We start from the raw sequence: 25,943 nt of genomic DNA, 5'->3' as shown, positions 1-25,943 counted from the left end.
GAGAAATTTGTGTTAAAGTTAAAATGAGCCCTCCCTATCATTGGGAAGTAAAACAAGGTGACGTTTTAAAATATCATTTGTGGGATGTGGACATTACCGGAAATTATTGCCCATCTCTAATTACTCTTGAGCACAATGGCTTGCTCAGCCATTTCAGAGGGCAGTTAGGGTGATGCGGTGGCTCAGTGGTTAGCACTGCTGCCTCACAGCACCAGGAGCCCTGGTTCAATTCCAGCCTTGGGCAACTGTCTGTATGGAGTTTGCACATTCTCCCTGTGTCTGTGTGGGTTTCCTCCAGGTGCTCCGGTTTCCTCCCACAGTCCAAAGATGTGCAGGTTAGGATAGATTGGCCATGCTAAATTGCCTGTAGTGTGCAGGTTGGGTGGGTTAATCTTGGGAAATGTGGGGTTAAAGGGATAGGGTGGGATGCTGTCTGGAGGGTAAGGATGGACTGAATGGCCTACTTCCATGCTGGAGGGATTCCACAAAGAGTCAACCAGATTTTTGTGGTCTGGAGTTACATGTAGGCCCCAGACCAGGTAAGGATGGCAGACTTCCTTTCCTAAAGGACATTAGTGAACCAGACGGGTTTCTATTGAACATAGATTCGTGGTCACCAGTACACTAGATTTTATTCCCAATTTTTTCATTGAATTTCAATTCCACCAACCCCAGGAGACTTTTGGCTGGGTATTCAGATTGCTTTAAGCCAGTGACATTAGCATTACACTACTATCTCCCACTGAACATACCTCCAGGGGAATAGTCTGATCCAGACTCTGTAATGAAGCAGAAATAGTTCACGGCCAACGGTGCGAGTGAACTTTAGCGAAAATAAATAAAAACAAAAATAAACAGCCATGATCATACCCCTTTCCCCAGCCTGGTGGGAACTCTGCTCTGTTTTGTGTGTAAATCTTTTTAAAATCCCGAACCATTAAATAACAACACACGGCTCACAAATCACATAATCTTCCCCACAATTACCGTCGTTGAATGTTTTGTTTCATTTCGAAGGCCCCGTTGACAGGGCCTGAGCCCCCAAGGCCCGGCCTGCCTCAGGAGTTAACAATCTGCCCAGACCAGGTCTCGTGCTTGGTGCCCGGTGCCAGGTGGGTGATGACCACCTCGACCGCTTGGTACTTCAGGTTCTTGGGTGGGACGGCACAGACCTTGTATGTGACCTCGTCACCTTCCACCGGCACGTACTCCCCCTCAATGCTGGAAGAAAAGAAAGATTGGGAAGGCTGGTCAAAGCACTGGACCCTGATGGACATCATATATCACAAGGCAAAAGTAACGTACAGAATGTGGAGAGTCAAGATGAAATAACACTTCAAATTGAAAATGACTCATAGAGTCATAGAGTAATACAGCATGGAAACAGGCCCTTCGGCCCAAACTGACCATGGTGCCCACTCAGCTAGTTCCAATTGCCCGCATATCCCTCTAAACCTTTCCCATCCATGTACCTATCAAATGTTTTTTTAAATGTTGCTATTGTACCTGCCTCAACCACTTTCTCTGGCAGCTCATTCCATATTCGCACCACTCTCTGTTTAAAAAAGTTGCCCCTCAGGTCCTTCTTAAATCTTTCTCCTCTTTCCCCACTCGCCTCCAAAGATGAAGCTAGAAAGTTCTTAGCTTAACACCATCTGGAGGAATTTTCTACTGAGGTGCGTGCAGCCTTCCCAATTCAACACTGAGTTCAATAAAGTCAGAGAATCATTTCTGTCTTCTGTTTTGTTTAGAAACCCCTCCCAACATCGTCCATGTCTTGTTGGTTTTTGCTTTTAACAGTGTGGGCCCACATTCTCCCTTACACACCTCTCATTATCACCTATTTTTCACCTCTATCCTTCCTTTGCCACCTTTATTGCCTTTTGCTCTCGATACACTCAGTATCTGTTCCACTTGTTCCTCTTGTTCCTCTTCCTCCCCCCTCTCCCAGCAGCATAAAAACCACATTCCAGCCCCTCTCCATTCTGAACTAGAGGCAGATCAGACTCGAAATGTTGACTCTGTTTCGCTCTCTCCACAGTTGCTGCCAGACCTGCTGAGATCCTCCAGCCTTCTCAGTTCTAGTTTTCGGTTTCACCATCCACTGTTTTTCACTTTTTGAAGGTGTGGCTGGGTGCTGAAATGGTCCTCATCAATTTGATAAACATTGCAATGAGACAGCACCCAAAGGAATGGTTTGCTGTGAATTGCAGATACATTGCCCAGTCCTCCCCTGGGGGCTCACTCATCTCTGATGGATACGGCACCTTCCGTCACCTCAACTGATCCCAACGTGCTTTCCCATCAAAATCCCTTTACTTGTGTAGTCATGGAGGAAAAGTGGCAGCCATGTTGTACACAGCAAGCTCCCACAAACCACAGTGTGGTTGTAAATGAGTATTTTTTTTAGTTTATTCAGGGATAAACAGTGACCGTTGATTTGAGAATGACGTTGACTCAGGGTCTCAAGCTTCTGCCGTGAGTCTCCAATGTGATTGGACAGGCTGATTACTGACTGGCTCAAGGGGGCAGGATGTTCCATGAGGCAGTGGGATCCCGGGTGTGGGATTTGCTTCCATCTCTTTCCCTCTCTGTCGCCTCGCTGCCCCGTTATTAAGACATTGTGACTCGAAGGGTGAGGCAGATCCATGGTGCCATTTTGAGCTACTGGAGCACAGTGCCCAGTCCATTAACATCGATCTCACGGGAGATCTCTGTCCAAGTGCCTATGGCGCGTGGTTCAAGGAGGACACTAGAGTTTGTTTGACAGAGGTGGGGTGGCGTAGGGGAGTGCTGTACTGCCAGAAGAACCACAAGGCGGCTGGGATATTAAATCCAGATATTATCTGCAACTCGGGGAGATGCCAAAGGTCCCCTGGCATGATCTTAAAGAGGAGCAGGGTGAATTCCCCTGGTGCCATTACTTATCCCTCAATAAACATGACAAAAACAAAATACGTCTGTATTTTCACCTGTGAAAGCTCGCTCGGAACTATCCACCACATTTTCTGCAGTACAGCAGCATGTTCTTGTTCAAGTTGTGGCCAAGACAAGTTTCATCTTTCAGGGTTTTAATTTATTGAATTTAAATTCCACCAGCTGCCATGGCAGGATTTGAACCAATTTTTATTTTTTTCTTTATTCATCATGGGATGTGGGCCGTCGCTGGCTAGACAGCATTTATTGCCCAGCAGGCATATCAGAGTCAACCACATTCTCCCAGCACGTCTGCCTGTCCCCTGGGTGACTGGTCCAGTGACCTTCCCACTATATCACTGTCTTCCTCACTATCAGCCAGGCTGTAAATGGCTGAAATGTTCTCTGGGGATTGTAAGAGTCCACTCTCTGTGCTCTGCTCCGAGATGCATTGCTGCCTCAATCGTGGCTGAAGGTCCACCCTGAGCTGGTCATCGGTTTCCATCGGTGAGGTTGTTGACTTGCTCGCCGAGCTGGCTTGTTCTCGCTCAGACATTTCGTCACCATGCGAGGTGACAGCGAGGCCTCCGATAAAGTGATGTTGTTCTACTGTCCGGTCCGTTATGGTGAGTAGTGTCATTTCCGATTTTGATCTGTATGGGTTTGTATATGGGGTCCAATTCTATATGTTTGTGATTGAAGTATGGGTGGAGAACCATGCCTCTAGGAATTCCCATTCCCACAACATGCAGAACCAATGTGGTTTACAAAATACCATGCAATGACTGCCACAAACATTACCTCGGACAGACAGGAAGGAAACTAGCCATCAGAATACATGAACATCAACTGGCAGCAAAACGGCATGATGAACTCTCCTTAATATCTGTACATTCAGACAATGAAGGCCATCAATTTAGCTGGGACAAGGTAACCATAGTAGCCCAAGCCAAACATAGACACGCACGGGAATTCCTAGAGGCATAGTTCTCCACCCATACTTCAATCAACAAACATATAGAATTGGACCCCATATATAAACCAATACAGATCAAAACCGGAAATGACAGTACTCGCCATAAGGACCATACAGTATAAATTCCAAGCAGAGTAGAATAGCATCGCTTCATCGGATGCCTCACTGACGATGTCACCTAGCATGGTGACGAAACATCTGAACAAAAACAAGCCAGTTCGGTGAGCAAGTCAACAATCTCACCCACAACCCGAGCTACAGATCTTTGCCAAAACTTTAAAGGTTTCCATCTGTGTCGGTTTGTCACCACGTTCCTTGCTCGGAGTTAGGGCCCTAATGGTACCTGTGGCATTGGCTCAATTTGCAATCACATGTTGGCCAGATGTGTGTTGGAGAGTGGAGCATGATGTAGAGTTTCCAAACTTCCTTCCATCTCATGGACCGAGAATTGGTCCCTTTCCAACTGCCTGATATTGGTACGGTGGCTCAGTGATTAGCACTGCTGCCTCACAGCACCAGGGACCTGGGTTCAATTCCACCCTCGGGCGACTGTCTATGTGGAGTTTGCACATTCTCCCCGTGTCTGTGCAGGTTTCCTCCGGGTGCTCCGGTTTCCTCCCACAGTCCAAAGTTGTGCAGGTTAGGTGGATTGGCCATGCTAAATTATCCATAGTATGCAGGCTAGGCGGGTTACCTATGGGTTAGGGTGGAGGACTCCTTTTCAGAGAGTCGATGCAGACTCAATGGACTGAATGGGATGCTCTACCTGTTTGGCCTCATTATGAACACAGCTCCTCAGTCACCCAACCCTGTAGTGGGAGTCAAAACCAGAGAATCTGGGGTCAGGCAGGACATTGGGGTTGGGGATTATCAGATAGGCCATGATTTCATTAATTGGCTGAGTAGATTCAATGGGCCGAATGGCTTGCCTCTATTCCTACATTTTACATTCCTATGTTTCTGGCTCAGCAGGAGGCAATGCAAGACTTCCCAGTTGTCAAAGATGCTATATAAATGCACGGCTTTTTGAAACATGTATTTTCTTTCAGTTCAGCGGAGTGACTGATCCAAGTGGAATTTAGCCTTCCAGGGTAGCTTGCTTCTTGCCCCAGGGGGAGATGAGACTGAACAAAAACAAAGTTGCTGGAAAAGCTCAGCAGGTCTGGTAGCATCTGTGGAGGAGAAAACAGAGTTAACGTTTCGGGTCCGGTGACCCTTCCTCAGAACCTCAGATGAGACTGAACCATGTCCAAGGCTGCATCCTACTGGTAGACTCACAAACCGCTCAGTCATATTGATACAAACAGCTGACTGCAAACCTCCTCCCTCACTGTATGAATAAACTGATCATAGTCTCCAGATCTGAACTGATGAGAACCTCCAGTTACTACTCCTCCCCACGCCAGTCTCCTAACTGTCTCTTATCCCACAGCTATAGATACGTTAAACGTAAGATGGTTTGACATTGCCGTTACTCACTCAGAGATGTGTACAAAGATGTCCTCTTTCCCATCCATGGGTGTAATGAAGCCGTGACCCTGTGACCTGGAGAAACACTTGCATTTTCCCTTCGAAAGAGGCCCAAGATTAGCCCGAGCTGAGCTGGAACAGGAAAGGCCGGTGTGAACAGTGTGAATACCAGTCTTGGGGAACAAACCTGAACCACCCTGTCAAATTGCAGAACAATGCAGCACAGAAAAGGGCCATTCAACCCCTCAGATCTGTGCCGTCCCTTTTTAGATGAGCATTCCCAGTTAGTCCCAATCCCCTTCACTGTATTCCTACAAGCACAAAACACTGGAGAAACTCAGCAGCTCTGGCAGCAGAGAAACAGAGTTAACGTTTCGAGTCAAGTGACGCCCTGATTGGAACTGGCCTCATGTAACTCAGTTCCTCTCTCCACAGGTGCTGCCAGACCTCCTGAGTTTCTCCAGCTATTAGTGTTTTTAGTTTCAGATTTCCAGCATCCGTTGTTCTATGTTTTTAACCTTCAGGAAGTTATTTATTTGGAAAGGTATTTTTGAATCTGCCTACACCCCTCTAACAGGCAGTGTGTTCCAGATCCCATCCACTTGGATAAAGAGAGGTTTTTTTTCGTTTTGCAGTGTGGAAGCCAAGCCAATAAGAAAGGATCCTGTTTGGCCAGGTGAGATTAGGAGATGCTGGAATTGTTCCCGTTATTCCTGGGGACGGAGAGCCGATCATCAACCAGGGGTTCCCGCTCCTGTTTACAATCCAGCTTCCCTTATTGCTGAAGCAAGGGCTGATGGTGTGTGGGTCTTAGAGTGTGGGCTCACAGCAGATCCACCAGTGGCCCCAAAGGCTCTCTCCTCATGCACAGAGCAGATGTGGACAAGGGCGTAGAAAATAGGTTTCTGTATTGTGTACAGACAGGAAAGGGTTAATACTGAGGAGCGCCTTAAATCTCGGATGGAATTGACGACAGAGCAGCCTAGCACCTCGCAGGAGTTAATCCTAATTCCCAGTCAGTCTCATGGTCTTTGCTGTCATGTGTATCATGCCAATAGAGCATTACACGTAGGAGCAGGCCACTCAGCCCATCGGGTCTGCTCCACCATTCAATGAGATCAATGGCTGATCTGATTATCCAGTTGGTGGTATGGTGGACAGTGAAGAAGGTTATCTAAGATTACAAGGGGATCTTCATCAATTGGGCCAATGGGCTGAGATGTGGCAGATGGAGTTTAATTTGGAAAAAAGTTTAAGATGTTGCATTCTGGTTAAAACAAACAAAGGCAGGACTTATAACGTTAATGGTAGAGCCCTTGGTAGGTTGTCAAACAGAATAGTCAGGTTCACGGTTCTTTGAATGTTGCGTCACAGGTAGACAGAGTGGTTAAGAAGGCATTTAGCATGCTTACCTTCATTGCTCAGACCTGTGAGTATAGAGCCATTAAATGTGAATATAGGCAAAACTTCAAAACAAAGCCAAGCCTCGGCCAAATGGTTAACATTTTCTTCAGGATCTGGGCCAGATAACCACTGTAGTTGCTGCTGGTGTGTAGACTTGAGACAGCAAAAAAGTCCCATTATGAGGTTGTATAGGACATTGGTGAGGCCTCTTTTGGAGTACTGGTCACCCAGCTATAGGAAGGATATTATTAAGCTGGAGAGGGTTTAGAAGAGATTTACCAGGATGTTGCTGGGAACGGAGGGTTTGAGTTATAAGGAGAGGCTGGATAGGCTGGGACTTTTTACACTGGAGCATAGGTGGTTGAGGGGTGACCTTATAGAGATTTATAAATCATGAGGAGATGAATAGCAAAAGGACTTTTCCCTTGGGTGCGGGAGTTCAAAACCAGAGGGCGTAGGTTTAAGGTGAGAGGAGGAAGATTTAAAAAAGACGTCGGGGTAACTTTTTCAAACAAAAGGTGGTTTGTGTGTGGAATGAACTGTCAGAGGAAAGTGGTAGATGCAGGTACAGTTACAACATTTAAAAGACATTTGGACAGGTACATGAATAAGAACGATTTAGAGGGATATGGGCCAAACATATGTAAATGGGACTAGTTTAGTTTGGGAAACTTGGTCAGCATGGACTAGTTGGACCGAAGGGTCTGTTTTTGTGTTGTATGACACTATGACTCCATGACTCACTGACCTGCCCTTTCCCCATAACCCTCGATTCCATCACTGATTAAAAAGTTATCTATCTCAGCCTTAAGTATACTTAACAACCCAACCTTAAATGCCGTTTGTGGTAAAGAATTCTGTGCAGGTTCATACCATCTGGGAGCAAAAACATTCCTTCTCATTTCTGACCTAAACGTGTAACCCCTTATTTTGAGATTATACCCTCTGGTCCGTGGTGTAGTGATTGTAACAAGGTCAGTCAGGTGGACCTCATAGAATATGAGTTCCCTCATTGGGGCTGTTAACCTGGTCCCATCAGGGAGCCCTGGCTGATGGATATAAACAGGAGCATCAGGGATTCTGCTCACTCTGTGAGCTGGCTCTGAGGGAGTTTCATCAGTGTCAAGGGCTCTCCATGTGTAAATAAAAGGAGGCTTGGTAATGGGATACTGGCCTCTGTGCAGTTATTTCAGAGGTGGCGAGAATGGGATTAATGATGCGACCATGCAAAAGCACCCACTAGCTGAAGCCCAACTGGACTTCAAACAGGCACCACAACTGGACTTTATCATTGGAAAATGTGGCAAGTGCAGCATGAGTTACAGGGTATTTCGATTGAAATGCATACCGTTGCCAGTCTGACTGAGTTTGAGGATCACCACTTTAGTAAAGGCAGTTGCACAGCCTCACACAGGACATATCTTGAACAGAGGGACTCTGGGTCAGCCCACAGCAAAACCCCAAAACAAAGCCAAGCCTCGGCCAAATGGTTAACAATTTCTCCAGGATCCGGGCCGGTGAGCCATTGTAGTTGCTGCTGGTATGTGGCCTCGAGATGGTTAAAGAGATCCACTAGGCCTGAATGGAGTAAGAGAACTCATAGGCCAGTATCCAGGAGAATGCACACCCTGGAAAGCTCACCTACATCTGGTTTAGAACAATTAATTGGCTTAGCAACATCCAAATCAGAACCAATCAAAAGAAACGTCTGGTTAAATGGTCACCTGGTTCTAATGGAGGTTGATAGTGGGCGTGGCTGTTTCTGTGATGGCAAAACCAGGCTTTAACAAAATTCACTCTGGACTCCAACCGTTAGCCAGACTGAGAACTTAAACCGGGGAACGTTTACAGATTAATGGTACATCTCCAGTTCCGGTCTCTTATGAGAAGCATCTGGCTCAGTTACCACTGATTGTAGTAAAAGGCTCGGGCCCAAGCTTGATTGGTTGAGAAAGATTCACCCTGATTGGCTCAACATCGTTCAATTAGAAAATGGCTGCCTGAGTGAAGTCCTAATTAAAGATCTGGAGGTTTTTCCAGGAAGGTCTGGAGACTTTCAAAGTGGCCAAGGCCATCTTGCATGTTGACCAGGGAGCAATCCCACAATTCTGCGAGGCCCACACAATGTTAATTGTCTCACGAGTAAACGTAGAGGCAGAATGCCCAATAGCGTACACATCCAGGATATTGGTTAGTGCAGAGCGTAAATAGGCCCAGATAGAGAAGGAAGGTTTGGTGGTCATATTTGGAGTCAGGAAGTTCCACCAATATCTTTATAGATCTAAATTTGTAATAATAACGGATGATAAACCTCTACTAGGTCTACTTAAGGAGGACAATGGTACGTGTCTTTTCCCTAGGGTGGGGAATTTCAAGACATGAGGGCACATTTTTAAGGTGAGAGGAGAAGGATTTAAGTAAGACATGAGAGGGAAATTTTTTTACAGAGAGGGTGGTTCGTGTGTGGAATGAACTTCCTGAGGTAGCGGTGGATGTGGGTACAGTTACAACATTTAAAAGACATTTGGATAAGTACATGAATAGAAAAGGTTTGGAGGGATGTGGGCCAGGAGCAGGCAGGTGGGACTAGTTTAATTTGGGATTATGTTCGGCATGGACTGGTTGGACCGAAGGGTCTGTTTCTGTGCTGTAGGACTTGATGACTCTATGACAAGGCACTGCTGCTCATAGCTTCAGGTTGAATTTAGCAGCGGGCGCTTAGTCTGAGTGTGTACAATAACAAGTTGGAACACCATCCGGGAGGCCAAGTAGCAAATACGCATGCATTGAGCTGCCTCCTGCAGACAGATACACCACCGGTGGTACTATCGCGGGAAGAGTCTGTAATAGTTTTAAATTTTCTGGACACACTCCCGATCACAGCTGAATATATCAGACTTTGGGCACAGAAAGATCCCATCCTGGCAAAACTGAAGGTATTCAGAAATACCTTCTGAAACTCCAAATACAACACATCTACGGGTTCCCCTCTATCCATTCTGGTTGAGTCTTCCTTGAAAAACTCTAATAAATTAATCAGACATGAACTCCCTTTCATGAAGCCATAGTGACTCAGCTTGATTGGATGATACTTTTCTAAATGTTCTGCTATTTCTTTCTTTATAATTGATTCCAATACTTTTTTCCAATACTGTTTCTGTGCTGTATGACTTGATGAATCTATGACAAGGCACTGCTACTCATAGTGATGGGGGGAAACCAAAGGACCGTCACAAAGAGAACTGAAACCTTTTTGACTCAAAGAGGCCAGATCACAGTAGAGGATGGTATATTATTAAGGGGAAAAGAGTGATTGTCCTGAGCAAAGGTCACCGTTAGATACTGATTGAACTCTACCAGGGTCATCCATGGGTGTCCAAAATGAAGACGTTGGCGAGAAGTTACGTCTGGTGGCCAGGATTGGCTGCCGACATAGCCGTGTTGGTGGGGCACTGCCCAGAGTGCCCACAGGGACAAAAAGTATGGCAGCAGCACCCACACATTCGTGGGTTGGCCGGGCCTGGTTACACATTGACTATGCAGGTCCTTTCGTGGGTTCAATGTTCTTAGTCATTGTGGACGCCCACTCAAAGTGGCCAGATGTGCACAGAGTTCATTTGTCAAACACGGGGGCGACAATAAAATAAACTACGTGCATCTTTCACAATACACGGACTTGTGGAAGTGTTGGTCACAGATAATGGGCCATCATTTCAGAGCAGGGAATTTCAGTGTTTCCTAAAGTCAAATGGCATTCATCATACAAGGAGAGCTCCAAACCATCCATCATTCAGTTATCTGGCAGAAAGAGCAGTTCAGACTCTGAAGGCGGGCTTAAAGAAACAGCCTATGGCCTCACTTCAAACTGTCCCAGTTCCTATTTGATTATGGAATCACCCGTCATGCAACTATAGGGATAGCTCCAGCAGAGTTACTAATGGGAACAAGACTCCGCACCAAGTTAAATCTGATCTTCCCGGACCTTGTTGGGAGAGGGTGAAACAGCATCAGGAATGGCAACGCCGGAAACAAGACCCCACTAAGCGAGAGAGACAGTTTACTTCAGAGGAAGATGTTTGGTGTAGGGACCACGGGAATGGCCCTGGATGGGTAAGAGGCACGGTTGACAGGAAGTCAGGTCCAGTGGCGCATAAAGTTCAGGGGGGTGTGACAGTCCCAAACATAAGAACCAGGAGCAGGAGTAGGCCATCTGGTTCTTCGTGCCTGCCCGGCTCCTCGACTGCCTTTCCAATTGTTCCCGAACCCGTGGGTTCTCCCTCTCTGTCAAGTGTTAAAGATATCTCAGAATGTGATTTAGTTTAGTTTATTTATTTTCATCTCCATTTCAAAGGTATGGCTCCCAAGGTCTGCCCATAATGGCTACTGGTTGAGTGGCCTTGGGAATGGCAGTAAGAAAGAAGTGGTACACACTTGAGGAGATAGTTCATGATTCCCAGCAAAAATAACTTCTGGCAAGGAAGAAAATTCTAAGACAGGATAAACCAAGCATGGCTATCCAAGAAAGTTAAGAGTATCAAGTTGAAAGATAAAACATGTAAGGAGGCAAAAGTTAGTGATAGCCCCAAAGATGTGCAGGTTAGGTGGATTGGCCAGGCTAAATTGCCCATAGTGTGCAGGGATGTGCAGGCTAGTGGGGTTAGCCATGGGAAATGCAGGGTTACAGGGATATGGTGGGGTGGGAATGCTCTTCTGAGGGTCGGTGTGGACATGAAGGGCTGAATGGTCTGCTTCCACACTGTAGGGATTCCATGATTCTAAAGACTGGGATAAATTCAGAATCCAGCAAAAGGGGACTAAAAGATAATAAAGATACAGAAACTAAACTCAGGGCAAACTAGTGTGGAACATAAAAACTGACAATAACAGCTTCTTTAAAAAGCTAAGAAGGAAGAGAGAGGTCAAAGTGAACATAGGCTCTTTAGAAAATATATCTGGGGAGATGGTTTTGGGGAATAAGGAAATGGCAGAGGAGTTAAACAAACATTTTGCAGCAGTCTTTACAGTGGAATATACTTCAAACATCCCACTGATACTAAAGAGTATGGGGGAGGAATTAAGTATCATCACCATCACTAGAGAAGTAGGATTAGACAAATGAATGGGGCTAAAGGCAGATAAGTTCCCTGGTGCTCATGGTTTGCATCCTAGGATCCTAAAAGAAGTAGCTACGGAGATAGGGAACTTTTTGGTTGTAATATTTCAAAAACCCTTTGATTTCGGAGAAGTTCTAATGGATTACAAAACTGTTAATATAACACCATTACTCAAAAATGAAGGGAGGCAAAAAGCAGGTAATATAGGCTGACTGTTGGAAAAGTATTGGAATCAATTATAAAGGAAGAAATAGCAGAACATTTAGAAAAGTATCATCCAATCGAGCTGAGTCACCATGGCTTCATGAAAGGGAGTTCATGTCTGATTAATTTATTAGAGTTTTTCAAGGAAGACTCAACCAGAATGGATAGAGGGGAACCCGTAGATGTGTTGTATTTGAAGTTTCAGAAGGCATTTGACAAGATACCTCACAAAAGGTTAAGTCATAAGATAAGGGCCCATGGTGTTGGAGATAGGAAATTGGCATGGATAGAGAAATAGCTACTGGGGCAGGAAACCGTGAGTGGGGTGAAGGGTTCTGTTTCAGATTGGCAACCTGTTACCCAGTGGGGTTCCACAGCGATCAGTGCTGGGACCGTTTACAATATATTTTCAATGTCTTGAAGGAAGGAAGCAAATGTATTGTAGCCAAATGTGCAGATGACACAAAAATATGTAGAAAGGCAGGTTGTGAGAGGGATACAAACAGTTTAAAGAGAGAGATTGGTAGGTTAAGTAAGTGGGCAAGAAATTGGCAAATGGGGTATAATGTGGGAAAATACAAAGTTATTCATTTCAGAAGAGAGACAAAAGAATATAAATTTATTTAAATGCAGAGAAAGTGCAGAAAGCTGCAACACAAAAGGACTTGGGGGGGACTTGTGCATGAAACTCAGAAAGCTAGCAGGTAATCAGGAAGGGTAAGGGAATGTTGGCCCTTATACTCCAACCCTCTCGAAATAAGGAGTCAGGAAGTCTTACTGCAACTGTACATGGTGCTGGAGAAACCACATCTGGAGTACAGTGAGCAGTTTTGTTCCCCTTAATTAAGTAAAGGTATAATTTCATTGGAGGCAGTTCAGAGAAGGTTCACTAGGATGATCCCCAGTCTGGAGGCATTGCCTTAGGAACAAAAGCTTAACAGGTTGGGACTCTACTCACTGGAGTTTAGAAGAATGAGAGGTGACCTCATTGAAATATATAGGGTTCTTAAGAAGCTTGACAGGGTCAATGCTGAGAGGACTTTTCCCCTCATTGGAGAGTCTAGAACCAGGCAGCATAGTCTCAGGATAAGGGGGCGCCAATTTAAGACTGAGATGAGGAGGAATTTCTTCCTCAGAGGGTTGAGAGTCTCTGGAACTCCTTGCCACAAAGAGCTGTGGGGGCAGAGTTCTTTGTGCATATTTAATGCTGAGAGAGATAGATTCTTGATCATTCGGAAAATTAAGGGCAACAGGGAAAGGGCAGGATTAGACACAAGGAATGTCAGAGCAGTCATGATCCTTTTGATTGGTGGAGCAGGCTCAAGGGGCTGATGGCTTACTCCTGTTCCTATGGTCTTATGGAGAATACATGGGGATATGGTGGACTCATGGCAGATATGGAGGACTGTGGCGGATATGGAGGACTCATAGCGAATATGGATGACTGTGGTGGATATGGAGGACTCATGGCGAATATGGAGGAATCATGGTGGATATGGAGGAATCATGGCGGATATGGAAGATACATTGGGGATATGAAGGATACATGGGGGATATGGAAGATACGTAGGGCATGTGAGGATACATGGTGGATATGAGGATATATGGCGGGTATGGAGGATACATGGGGGATATGGCAGATATAGGGGGGATACGGAGGACTCATAGCGGATATGGAGGACTGTGGCAGATATGGAGGACTCATAGGGATATGAAGGATACATGGGGGATATGAAGGATATGAGGATACATGGGGGATATGGAGGATACATGGGGGATATGGAGGATACATGGGGGATGTGGAGGATACATGGGGGATATGGAGGAGACATGGGGGATATGAAGGATACATGGGGGATATGAAGGATACATGGGGGTGCATGAGGGTCCTAATGAGGTATGAGGAAGAATGGAATGGGTGGAGAATATTAGGGGACATGGTAAACTGAGGGGTTACTGAGGGGTTCTTTGGTGAGTGAGGGGTTCTGACTGAGTCACGCGATGTACGATTAATGGCGAGGTGCTCCATGGTCTGACCCTGCAGTGAGTAAACACCATTCCAGTGGAAATACTATTTTGCCACATTGAGGCTCCAAGCCAGGTTTCCTAGCACATGAACAGTTAATTTTTTTTAAAGCAGCAACATCGCTTTTGGTAAACCTCTCCTTTCAAATGGCTCAGGATCCAGGTAATGACCCTGCATTCCCCGACAGAGCTGTTAGATTTTCACCTTCATTACATTGCAGTGTTGCTGACTAGAGAGACACCCCTTAATGACTGGTATCTTTTAGTTTCTTTTCTACCTGTTCAACGTTACTTTTGGCTGCTGGCATGTGCAGTACTCCTCCATTGTCTCTTTGGCTTGTTACTGTACGTTTGACAATAACTGTCTCAGAATTGTATTTTCTTTCAGCTTTAAATAAATACAACAATGCTACACTTGCACTGATCTCATTAGCCCAACAGGAAAAACAGCTTAAAATTAAGAATGTTTGCGACTACAGCTAGAGAAGGGACAAGTTGAAATAAGTTCTCCTTGTATGAAATTGTACGTTAATATTTTGTCAGACACTGTGAAGTAGGTTGTGGCCGGTGTGAGATGAATACAGAAGAGTCTGCAGAGTGATATAGACAAGTTAAGTGAATGGGCAAAAGAAATTGGCAGATAGAATACAACGTGGGAAAACGAGATTCACTTTGGCAGCAAGAAAAGAGGAGCTGAATATTTTTAAATGGAGAAAGACTGCAGAAAGCTACAGAAACGAGGGATTTGGGAGTCTCGTCCATGAGTCACAAAAAGCTAGCAATCAAATCTAGCCGGTAATTTATTGCCCATTTCTAATTGGTCAGAAGGCAGTTGAAAGTCAACCACATTGCTGTGGGTCTGGAGTCAAATGTAGGCCAGGGCGGTTGAGGACGGCAGATAACTTTCTCTAAAGGACATTAGCGAACCAGATGGTTTTTTCTGACAATCGGCAACAGTTTCATGGTCATCATTAGATTCTTAATCCCAGATTATCTAAGGAAAGACTTACTGGAACTGGAGGCAGTCCAGGGAAGGCTCACCAGGCTGATCCCTGCTATGGAGTGTCTGACTTGTGAGGAGAGTTTGAGTAGATTGGGCCCGAACACATTGGAGTTTAGAAGAATGAGAGGTGACCTCATTGAAACATACAAGATTCTTAGGGGATTCAACAGGATAGATAATGGGGAGGTTGTGTCCTCATGTGGGAAAGTCTGGGTCCAGAGGGCATAATCTCACAATAAGAGGTCACCCATTTAAGACAGAGATAAGGAGGAATTTCTTCGCCCAGAGGGGAGTGAATCTGTGGAATTCTTTACCACAGAGGGCTGTCGAGACTGGGTCATTAAGTAGGGTCATTCTGGACTGAGATAGGCAGAATTTTAATCAGTAAGGGAATCAAGGTTATGCAGGAGAAGCAGGAAAGTGGAGTTGAGGTGGCATAGGTTTAAGGTGAGAGGGGAAAGATATAGAAGGGACCTAAGGGGCAACGTTTTCACACAGAGGGTGGTGCGTGTATGGAATGAGCTGCCAGAGGAAATGGTGGAGGCTGGTACAAATACAACATTTAAAAGGCATCTGGATGGGTACATGAATAGGAAGGGTTAGGATATGGGCCAAATGCTGGCAAACGGGACTAGATTAATTTAGGATATCTGGTTGGCATGGACAAGTTGAACCAAAGGGTCAGTTTCTGTGCTGTACAACTCCATGACTCTATTATCAGATCTGTCAAGATCTCATTGAACAGTGGAGCAGACTCGATGGGTTGAATGGCCTACTTCTGCTCCTATATCTGATGGTTTAATGGTCTCATGATAACTGTTGCAGATTGCAATGAGGATTTGGATTTGTAAAGGGCCAAGATACTGAAAACTATCTCTACAGAACTGTAACACATTGAAAGGCCCCTGTTATGTGCATTATTTTAAGCATACAAAGTATTTAACATCCATTTAATAAAGTGTTACTCCAAAGTGAAGCACACCTATTGATCAATGATAGAGAAGGGTCATCAGTAAAAGCCTCTCGCTGTGCACTGGGAGTACTTACGCAGAGTAGGTGCGGGTGCGTTTGGTAGGGAGGGGACTGGGCAGATCCACCAGGAGAGAGCTGTTCCGTTCCCATGTTTTGATATTGTCACGGAGATATGATAGAGGCGGGGACACTGACGATTTGAGGGACTGAGGTGGCTGTGAGGGTGACATCTCCCCCTGTTCCGATGACATGGTGCTTCTCGTGAGGATTCCTGTCTGGGACAGAATGAGAGGGGCCAATGTTAGAATCCAATTTGCTCTTGCTCCCCTCCCTGCCCCTATCACTCATCATCCTCACTGGAGTGGAGTTACACCCCTGTCCTGTCGCTCCCCTATAGGTGACTACTTGGAGGTGCTCAAGGGCTTTGTCCTTCAATTATCCAAATCCTTATTGAGTCTCTAGGACTGTCCACTTTTTGCTATTTCTCTCTGCTGCTCGCTCAATTAAACCTCTCTGAAGCCAAGTTTCCATTGCTCCAGTAATTTTGACACCCAACCTGCAAGGCCTTTGTGCCTTTGCCACTATTGCACATCATTGGCACTGACTCATTTCCCTGTGAATTCCACTAACCCACCTCTGACTGATCACCTGTCAGAGAGACCGAGAGAGAGAGAGAGAGAGAGATGAGACCAAGCGAGTGAAGGATACAGAGAGACAGAGAGAGAGAGACATCGAGACCAAGACAGTGAGAGACATTGAGACCAAGAGAGAGAGGGATACTGAGAGACAGAGAGAGAGAGAGAGGGACAGAGAGGGAAAGACAGAAAGAGACCTAGAAATAACACATGAAGCCAAACAGACCAGTGCCCTAGACCAGGATCCAGTTTGCTCACGTTGGGCCCACTGTAAACTCAGTGACAGCCCCCAGGGAGATAGTCAAGCACTAAACAGATCCCAACGTGGATGGTGAAATTTGAAACTGGACCACTTTCTTGATAGTTAATTTATTCACAGAATGCAGTGTCTGCCACTGAGCTACTCACTCAGTGTTCTAATGGTCTCTCTTTATTTGTACTCAAGATACTCAATCAATCTCCTCCACCCATGTATCATTGACCTCATCAGTACAACTAACAAAACACACTGAGCACCAGCATTTGGTATTCAGGGGCCTACTATTCAGTTTCTAACAATGAGACAGTGCTGCATGTGGGTAGACTTGCCAAGACCTGCCAGGGAAATGCCCATTGGGTAAGACTGAGTGCTGGCTGGATCAATGTGTTATAATTACACAATCTCATGTCATCACTTACAAAGCAATGTTTGGTACGCTTGCCTTCATTGGTCAGTGCATCGAGTATAGGAGTTGGGAGGGTCATGTTGCAGCTGTACAGGACATTGGTTCAGTCACTTTTGGAAGATTGCATGCAAACCTGATCTCCCTGCTGTAGGAAGGATGTTGTGAAACTTTAAAGATTTCAGAAAAGATTTACAAGGATGGTGCCAGGGTTGGAGGGTTTGAGCTATAGGGAGAGGCTGAATAGACTGGAGCTATTTTCCCTGGAGCGTCAGGGGTTGAGAGGGGTGACCTTATAGAGGTTTATAAAACCATGAGAGTCGTGGATAGGGTGAATAGACAAGGTCTTTTTCCCAGGGTGGGGGAGTCCAAAACTAGAGGGCATAGGCTTAAGGTGAGAGGGGAAAGATTAAAAAGGGACCCAAGGGGTAACTTTTTCACACAGAAGGTGGTGCGTGTATGGAATGAGCTGCCAGAGGAAGTGGTGGAGGCTGGTACAATTACAGCATTTAAAAGGCATCTGGATGGGTATATGAATAGGAAGGGTTTAGATGGATATGGGCCAAATGCTGGTAAATGGGACTAGATTAATTTAGGATATCTGGTCAGCATGGACGAGTTGAACCAAAGGGTCTGTTTCTGTGCTGTACATCTCTATGTTTGTGCCTTACCCCTACCTTGGCTCCAACTCATTTGCCAGAAAGCAGGGGACTAAGGTCCATACTAAACTCTCCTGCACTAAAATCAGGAATGTTATCGGATGGATTCCTGGAGGTTTTGTCACATGAACTGTCCCAGTTCCTGTATTTCTGTCGGTAAATCCTGACTCATACCTGGAAGCTCCAGGGTAACAAAGGGTTGGAAACGACAGAGATATCGCTGACAGTCTTTCTAAGCTGATCCAATTACAGCTAGAGAGACAGAGACAGCGGGAGGGAAAGAGAGAGAGAATGAGAGAGAGAGACACAGAGAGAGAGAGAGAGAGAGAGTGACAGGGGGAGGGAAAAAGAGAGAGACGGGACAGAGAGAGAGGGACTGAGAGTCAGGGGGAGAGAAAGAGTGAGAGGCACAGAAAGGGAGCGAGACTGAGAGACAGAGAGAAAGAGAGAGAGAGGCACAGAGGGGGGAGAGGGAAAGACTCAGACAGAGAGAGAGAGAGAGAGTCAGGAACAGAGAAATAGAGAGAGACACACACACAGGAGAGACACTGAACGACAGAGAGAGAAAGAAAGACCAAGTGAGAGAGACAGAGAGAGAGAGAGAAAAAGAGAGAGAGAGAGAGAAAAAGAGAGAGAGAGAGAGACTGAGAGACATGGAGGGAGAGACACAGAGAGGGAGAGACGGAGTCAGAGAGGGAGAGAGAGCGAGACACAGAGAGCGAGAAACCGAGAGACTAAGAAAGAGAGAGAGAGCGTGAAAGAGAAAGACAGACAAAGAAAGAATGAGACATGAAAGGAGACACCAAGAGAGAGAGAAGAGAGAGACAGAGAGTAAACAAAGGCCAAAGAAAGAAAAAATAGGATGGGTGTGGGAAGAAGAGAGAGTGAGACAAACATAGAGAAACACACACACAAAGCAGAGTCATGGTGATACAAAAAGCCTCTGTATCCCCTCAGCAATGGCACCTGCAGGTTGGGCTATTTCCTAAAGTCATGTTACCCACTTCAGAACATCAGCCTATTCATTGGGAATTTTCCTCTCGAGGAGGCAGGGTGAACTAGGGATTCTGCTTCTCAAAACAGGCCTGAGGCAGCATGGGAGTCTAGAAGCCCTGCCTCTCTGTACTGGAACATTGGTCCATTCTATTCATGGCTGTTAGGGCCCCTAGCACTCACTCTCATCCTCTAACCCACTGGCCATCTCCCAAATCTACACAAAGCCTTACATATCCCTTCTCAACATTCCATACACCCCTATATCTGTTTCCATACCTCCACAAACCTTCCAAACCTACCATTCATTCTTCATCTTGATCTTTCAGCACCCACTAGGTACAGAAGCAATGAGCTATATAATAACGCTAAAAGGCTCATAAAACTTCCAAATAAGCAAAGAGACATTCAAAATGCCCTTGAAAAAAATCATAATGAGCTCAAAAAACTATCAAATGTAGACCAGAAGCAAGGGAAAGGAAGAGATTCAGAAAGCATCCTGGGAAGGTGAGTGAGACCTACCTCAAGTATTTGCAGCAATAAGTAAGGGTAAGTGTTTAATAAATTTTCAGCTAAATTGGAGATAGAAATGTCAGTCAGTGGGGTTAAGTGTTGCACTTGTGAGATGTGGGAGATCCGTGACACTTCCAGTGTCTCAGATGACAACATCTGCAGGAAGTCCACCCAATTGCAGCTCCTCGCAGACTGCATGGATCGGTTGGAGCGGCAATCCAATGCAGTTAGGAGCACAAGGGTGGTGGAAAGCGTCATAGACAATAGTTTTAGAGATGCGGTGACCGAAGGTGCAGGCAGACGGATGGGTGACCGCTCGAAGGGGCAGGCAGGCAGTGCAGGAATTCCCTGTGGTTGTCCCCCTCTCTAACGACTATACCATTTTGGATACTTTTGGTGGGGGGATGACCTATCATGGGGGTAACAGCAGCAGCGGCCAGACAGTGGCACCATGGCCGGCTCTGTTCTTAAGGGAAGGACAAAGAGCACCAGAGCAGTAGTTATAGGGGACTCTATAGTTTGGGGTACAGATAGACTTTTCTGTGGACGTAAAAGAGACTCCAGGATGGTGTGTTGCCTCCCTGGTGCCAGGGTCCAGGATGTCTCTGAAAGTGCAGAAAGCATTCTGAAGGGAGATGGTGATCAGCCAGAGGTTGTGGTACATATTGGTACTAACGACATGGGTTGGATGAGTGACGAGGTCCTGCAGCAACAGTTCAGGGAGTTAGGTAGAAAGTTAACGAGCAGGACCTTCAAGGTTGTAATCTCGGGATTACTCCCTGTGCCCAGTGCCATTGAGGCTAGAAATAGGAGGATAGTACAGCTCAAGACATGGCTAAACAGATGGTGTAGGAGGGAGAGTTTCAGATATCTGGACCACTGGGATCTGTTCCAGGGCAGGTGGGACCTGTACAAGAAGGACGGGTTGCATTTAAACTGGAGGGGCACAAATATTCGGGCTGGGAGGTTTGCTGGTGTCTCTCGGGAAGATTTAATCTAGTTTGGCAGGGGAGTGGGAACCAGTGCAAAGGTGAATTGACTGAAAGGGAACAAGAGAATCGGGCCAGTAAGACTCAGAGGAAGAGCAGGCAGGGTGTGGTTGTGAAACGAAGCAGGTCCTGTGCACTGAAGTGCATCTGTTTCAATGCGAGAAGTGTAACCGGTAAGGCAGATGAACTTAGAGCTTGGATTAGTACTTGGAACTATGATGTTGTTGCTATTACAGAGACTTGGTTAAGGGAGGGACAGGATTAGCATCTTAACGTTCCAGGATACAGATGTTTCAGGCGGGATAGAGGGGGATGTAAAAGGGGTGGGGGAGTTGCACTACTTGTTAAGGAGAATATCACAGCTGTGTTGTGGGAGGCTCGGATGACTCATACCGCGAGGCAATATGGGTAGAGCTCGGGAACAGGAAGGGTGCAATCACAATGTTTGGGGTTTACTATAGGCCTCCCAACAGCCAGCAGGAGACAGAAGAATGGATATGTAGGCAGATTTTGGCAAGATGTAAAAGTAACAAGGTTGTTGTCGTGGGTGATTTTAACTTCCCATATACTGACGAGGTCTCACTTAGTGCTTGGGGCTCGGATGGGGCAGAGTTTGTAAGGAGCATCCTGGAGGATTTCTTGAAACAGTATGAAGATAGTCCAACCAGGAAAGGGGCTGTACTGGACCTACTACTGGGGAATGAGCCTGGCCAGGTGGTCAACATCTCAGTCGGGAAGCAGCTTGGGAACAGTGATCACAATTCAGTAAGCTTTAAGGTACTGATGGATAACGAGAAGTGTAGTTGTAAGGTGAAGGTCTAAATTAGGGGAAGGCTAATTACAACAATATTAGGCAGGAACTGAAGAATGTAGATTGGAGGCAGATGTTTGAGGGCAAATCAACATCTCGTATGTGGGAGGCTTTCAAGTGTAAGTTGCTGGGAACTCAGGATCGGCACATTCCTGTAAATATGAAGGATAAGTATGGTAAGTTTAGGGAACCTTGGATAATGACAGATACTGTGAGCCTAGTCAAAAAAAGAAAAGAAGCATTTATCAAGGCTAGGAGGCTGGGAAAACCTGAAGCAAGGGTGGAATACAAGGAAAGTGAAAAGAAACTTAAGCATGGAGTCAGGAGGGCTAAAAGGGATCATGAAAAGTCATTGGCCAACAGGATTAAGGAAAATCCCAAGGCTTTTTATACATATATAAAGAGTAAGAGGGTAGCCAGGCAGAGGGTTGGTTCACTCAAGGACAGGGAAGGGAATTTATGTGTGGAGGCAGAGGAAATGGGTGAGGTATTAAATGAGTACTTTGTGTCAGTATTCACCCCAGAGAAGGACTTGGTGGATGATGAGTCTGGGGAAGGGTGTGTAGACAGTTGGTTTTGAGATCAATAGGGAGGAGATATTGGGGGTCTTGAAAAACATTAAGGTAGACAAGTTCCCAGGGCCTACTGGGATATACTCCAGAATACTGAGAGAGGCAAGGGAGGAAATTGCTGGGGCCTTGAGGGAAATCTTTGTATCCTCACCGGCTACAGGGGAGGTCCCAGGGGATTGGAGAATAGCCAATGTTGTTCCTTTGTTTAAGAAGGGTGGCAAGGATAATCCAGCTAATTACAGGCCAGTGAGCCTTACGTTAGTAGCAGGGAAATTATTGGAGAGGATTCTTTGAAATAGGATTTACTCCCACTTGGAAATAAGTGGGCGTATTAGCAAGAGGCAACGTGGTTTTGTGAAGGGGAGGTTGGTCTCACTAACTTGATTGAGTTTTTTGAGGAAGTGACGAAAATGATCGATGAGGGTAGAGCAGTCGATGTTGTTTACATGGGCTTCAGTAAGGCCTTTGGCAAGGTCCCACATGGCAGACTGATACAGAAGGTAAAGTTGCACGGGGTCAGAGGTGAGCTTGCAAGATCGATAAAAAAAACTGGCGTGGTCATAGAGACAGAGGATAGCAGTGGAAGGGTGTGTTTCTGAATGGAGGGCTGTGACTAATGGTGTTCCTCAGGGATCAGTGTTGGGACCTTTGCTATTTGTAGTATATATAAATGATTCGGAGGAGAATGTAACTGGTTTGATTAGTAAGTTTGCTGATGACACAAAGGTTGGTGGAATTGTGGATAGCAATGAGGACCGTCAAAGGATACAACAGGATATAGATCGGTTGATGACTTGGGCAGAGACATGGCAGATGGAGTTTAATCTGGAAAAATGTGAGTTAATGCAATTTGGAAGCTCTAATCCAGATGGAAAATATACAGTAATTGGCAGAAACCTTAAGAATACTGATAGGCAGAGGGATCTGAGTATACAGGTGACTGAAAGTGGCAACACAGGTGGGGAAGGTAATCAAGAAGGCTTGCCTTCATTGGCCGGGGCATTGAGTTTAAAAATTGGCAGGTAATGTTGCAGCTTTATAGAACCTTACTTGGGGCACACTTGGAATATCGTGTTCAATTCTGGTCACCACATTACCAGAAGGATGTGGTGGCTTTGGAGAGGGTACAGAAATGATTTACTAGGATGTTGCCTGGTATGGAGGGCATTAGCTATGAGGAGAGATTGGAGAAACTTGGGTTGTTCTCTCTGGAACGACAGAGGTTGAAGAGCGACCTGATAGAGGTATACAAGATTATGAAGGGCATGAACAGAATGGTCAGTCAGAAGCTTTCTCCCAGGGTGGAAGAGTCAGGTACCAGGGGCCATGGGTTTAAGGTGCGAGGGGTAAGATTTAAAGGTGATGTACGAGGTAGAGTTTTTTACACAGAGGGTGGTGGGTGCCTGGAACTCGCTGCCGGGGGAGGTAGTGGAAGCAGATACTGTAGTGACTTTTAAAGGGCGTCTTGACAAATACATGAATAGGATGGAAATAGAGGGATACGGTCCCCAGAAGGGTAGGGGGTTTTAGTTGTGATGGGCAGCATGTCAGTGTAGGCTTGGAGGGCTGAAGGGCCTCTTCCTGTGCTGTAATTTTCTTTGTTCTTTGTTAACTTTAGCCATTCATACTCACATTAGACAAGAAACTTTGAATCAACTTAGTCTCTCCTGATCTTGTCCAAATAACCAACAGGTAAATGGAGAAATAAATGTTTATTACAAGGTAAAAGAAGTGTCAATCAAGCAAAGCCAATTTACTCCTTCACAACTGTATCAATATTCCCTAAAGGGCTGAATACACTAGTAAGATTTGGAGCCTGTCAAGGCATTCATAATTGGACTACTTAGTGGAACAGATGGCTATAGAATCCCATTGTGAATTTTTGGCTATACTAACAAACAGCCTTGTTTATACAGCTGTGAAGAAGACTGTTATGTTTGTTCGATTGTTTTATGAGCTTGTAATAAAGTTTCTCTCTTCAAAGTAGTTTCTCAATGGCTTTTTTTTTAAATGTTAGGTGCATAGAAGCTTTATGAATGGCTGCGTTTGATTGACAGTTCTACCAGCTGGTAAGAGCAAAATGATTTCAAGGGGAGTTTGAATGCCTACTCTCTTACTTTTACAGATCTATGAATAGTTAAAAGATTGTTAGTATTAGTATATTCATTAGTTCTGTATCTAGTGGATACTGGAAGTGCATCAAAGTCTCATCAGATATCCAGACATTATATCAACATGGAAATCAAACCATGAGACCTCGTACACAGATTCATATCAGATTCTCCGTATTGTATAATGCAGAAGAGGACTTCATCCAGTGGAGAAAGTATTCTAATGCATGTACATGCTTACACAGTGCTGGTCAACTTAATGGTTACTTACCATTTTAAGGACAGAGCCTTATAATCAAACATTGCATTAAAAACATTTAACAGCAACTAATTACGACAGTTAAAGTTGGCAGCAGCTTATAAACGTGACAGTTAAAAGGCTCCCAATTCTGCAGCAGGCATCCCCCAAGGATTGTGAACCAACCTGGTGCAGTTCAACCTCAGCCTTCAATATCCCTCCCACCCTGAAGTAAAGTAGCAGCCCAAGCGAAAATTGTACTTGGAGATGCCACATAAACAGTGAGCAGGGGGTGCAAACTACCACATTTCATGGCCCAGGGAGAATGACAGAAATGGTTTGGCAATCTTGTCACCATGACCCTCCAGTTTCAGCCACGTTTTGGCCTCCCAGACACAGCTTTACCCAGCACCAGGAGGACAAGGCTAACATTTTTCTCTATGTGTTTGTTTATAACCTTTCTTATGTGCTTTACCTTCCTGGGGAGTGCTGTCGAACAGACGCAGGTACATAGTTCCTTGAAAGTGGTGTCACAGGTGGACAAAGTGGTGAAGAAGGCATTTAGCACACCTGCCTTCATTGGTCAGAGCACTGAGCGTAGGATTTGGGACGTCATGTTGCAGCTGTACAGGACATTGGTGAGACCACTTCTGGAGCACCATGTGCAGTTCTGGCCACCCTGTTATAGGAAAGTTGTTGTTAAGCTGGAAAGGGCGCACAAAAGATTTACTGGACTGGAGGGTTTGAGTTATAAGGAGAGGCTGGATCGACTGGGTCTTTTCCCCTGGAGCGTAGGAGGTTCAGGAGCGCCCTTACAGAGTTTTATAGAATTGCGAGGGGCATTGATAAAGTGAATAGCAAAAGTCTTTTCCCTAAGGTGGGTGAGTTCAAAAGTAGGGGGCATATTTTTAAGGTGAGAGGAGAAAGATTTAAAAAAGACATGAGGGGAAATGTTTTCCACAGAGAGTAGCTCATGTATGGAACGAACTGCCAGAGGAAATGGTGGATGTGGGTACAGTTACAACATTTAAAAGACATTTGGATAAGTACATGAATAGAAAAGGTTTTAAGGGACATGGGCCTAACGCAGGCAGATGGGACTAGTTTAGTTTGGGGACATGGTTGGCTTGGACTAGCTGGACTGAAGGGTGTGTTTCCAAGCTGTATGACTGTATGGCTCTAAGGCTCAGCCTGAGGGACAATAAGAGAGACAATAAAATATATAAGGACAAAAAGAGAGTGTTGGGTGAGGGGAGGGGCCGAAAGCAAAGACAAACAGATAATAAACAAGTGACTGTACCCAATGAAAATGGCAGAAAAATGTTTTGTAATTGTTCATAGGATGTGGGCATCGCTGGCCAGGTCAGTATTTATTGTCCATCCCTAATTGCCCAGAAGGCAGTTAAGAGTTAACCACATAGCTATGGGTCTGGAGTCACATGTAGTCCAGACCAGGTAAGGATGGCAGTTTCCTTCCCTAAATTAATCATGAACCAGATGAGCTTCTCAATAAAAACCAAAAGAACTGCGGATGCTGTAAATCAGGAGCAAAAACAAAGTTGCTGGAAAAGCTCAGCAGGTCCGGCAGCATCTGTGGAGGAGAAAACAGAGTTAACGTTTCGGGTCCAGTGAGGAAGTTCTGAGGAAGGGTCACTGGACCCAAAACGTTAACTCTG

General features: G+C 45.4%; 1 protein-coding gene across 2 annotated transcripts in view; it reads right to left on the bottom strand.

The window, feature by feature from the left end:
* Positions 1-377: 377 nt before the first annotated feature.
* csdc2a (cold shock domain containing C2, RNA binding a) overlaps positions 378-25,943 on the bottom strand; it is a 64,920-nt gene continuing 39,354 nt past the window's right edge. The window contains exons 3-5 of one of the 2 annotated variants that reach the window (XM_048617511.1): positions 16,160-16,359; positions 5,372-5,494; positions 378-1,221 (exon numbers count right to left, since the gene is read on the bottom strand). In XM_048617511.1, the coding sequence (XP_048473468.1) occupies positions 1,059-1,221; positions 5,372-5,494; positions 16,160-16,335 (462 nt within the window). In that variant the 5' untranslated portion in view covers positions 16,336-16,359 and the 3' untranslated portion in view covers positions 378-1,058. The remainder of the gene's footprint in view (positions 1,222-5,371; positions 5,495-16,159; positions 16,360-25,943) is intronic. The other variant, XM_048617512.1, reaches the window with a different exon arrangement.

This window comes from Rhincodon typus, chromosome 37, assembly GCF_021869965.1.
Source record: "Rhincodon typus isolate 14 chromosome 37, sRhiTyp1.1, whole genome shotgun sequence".
Lineage (NCBI taxonomy): Eukaryota > Metazoa > Chordata > Chondrichthyes > Orectolobiformes > Rhincodontidae > Rhincodon > Rhincodon typus.
Note: the sequence above shows the minus strand (reverse complement) of the source record. Positions and strands in the feature narration are given on the sequence as shown.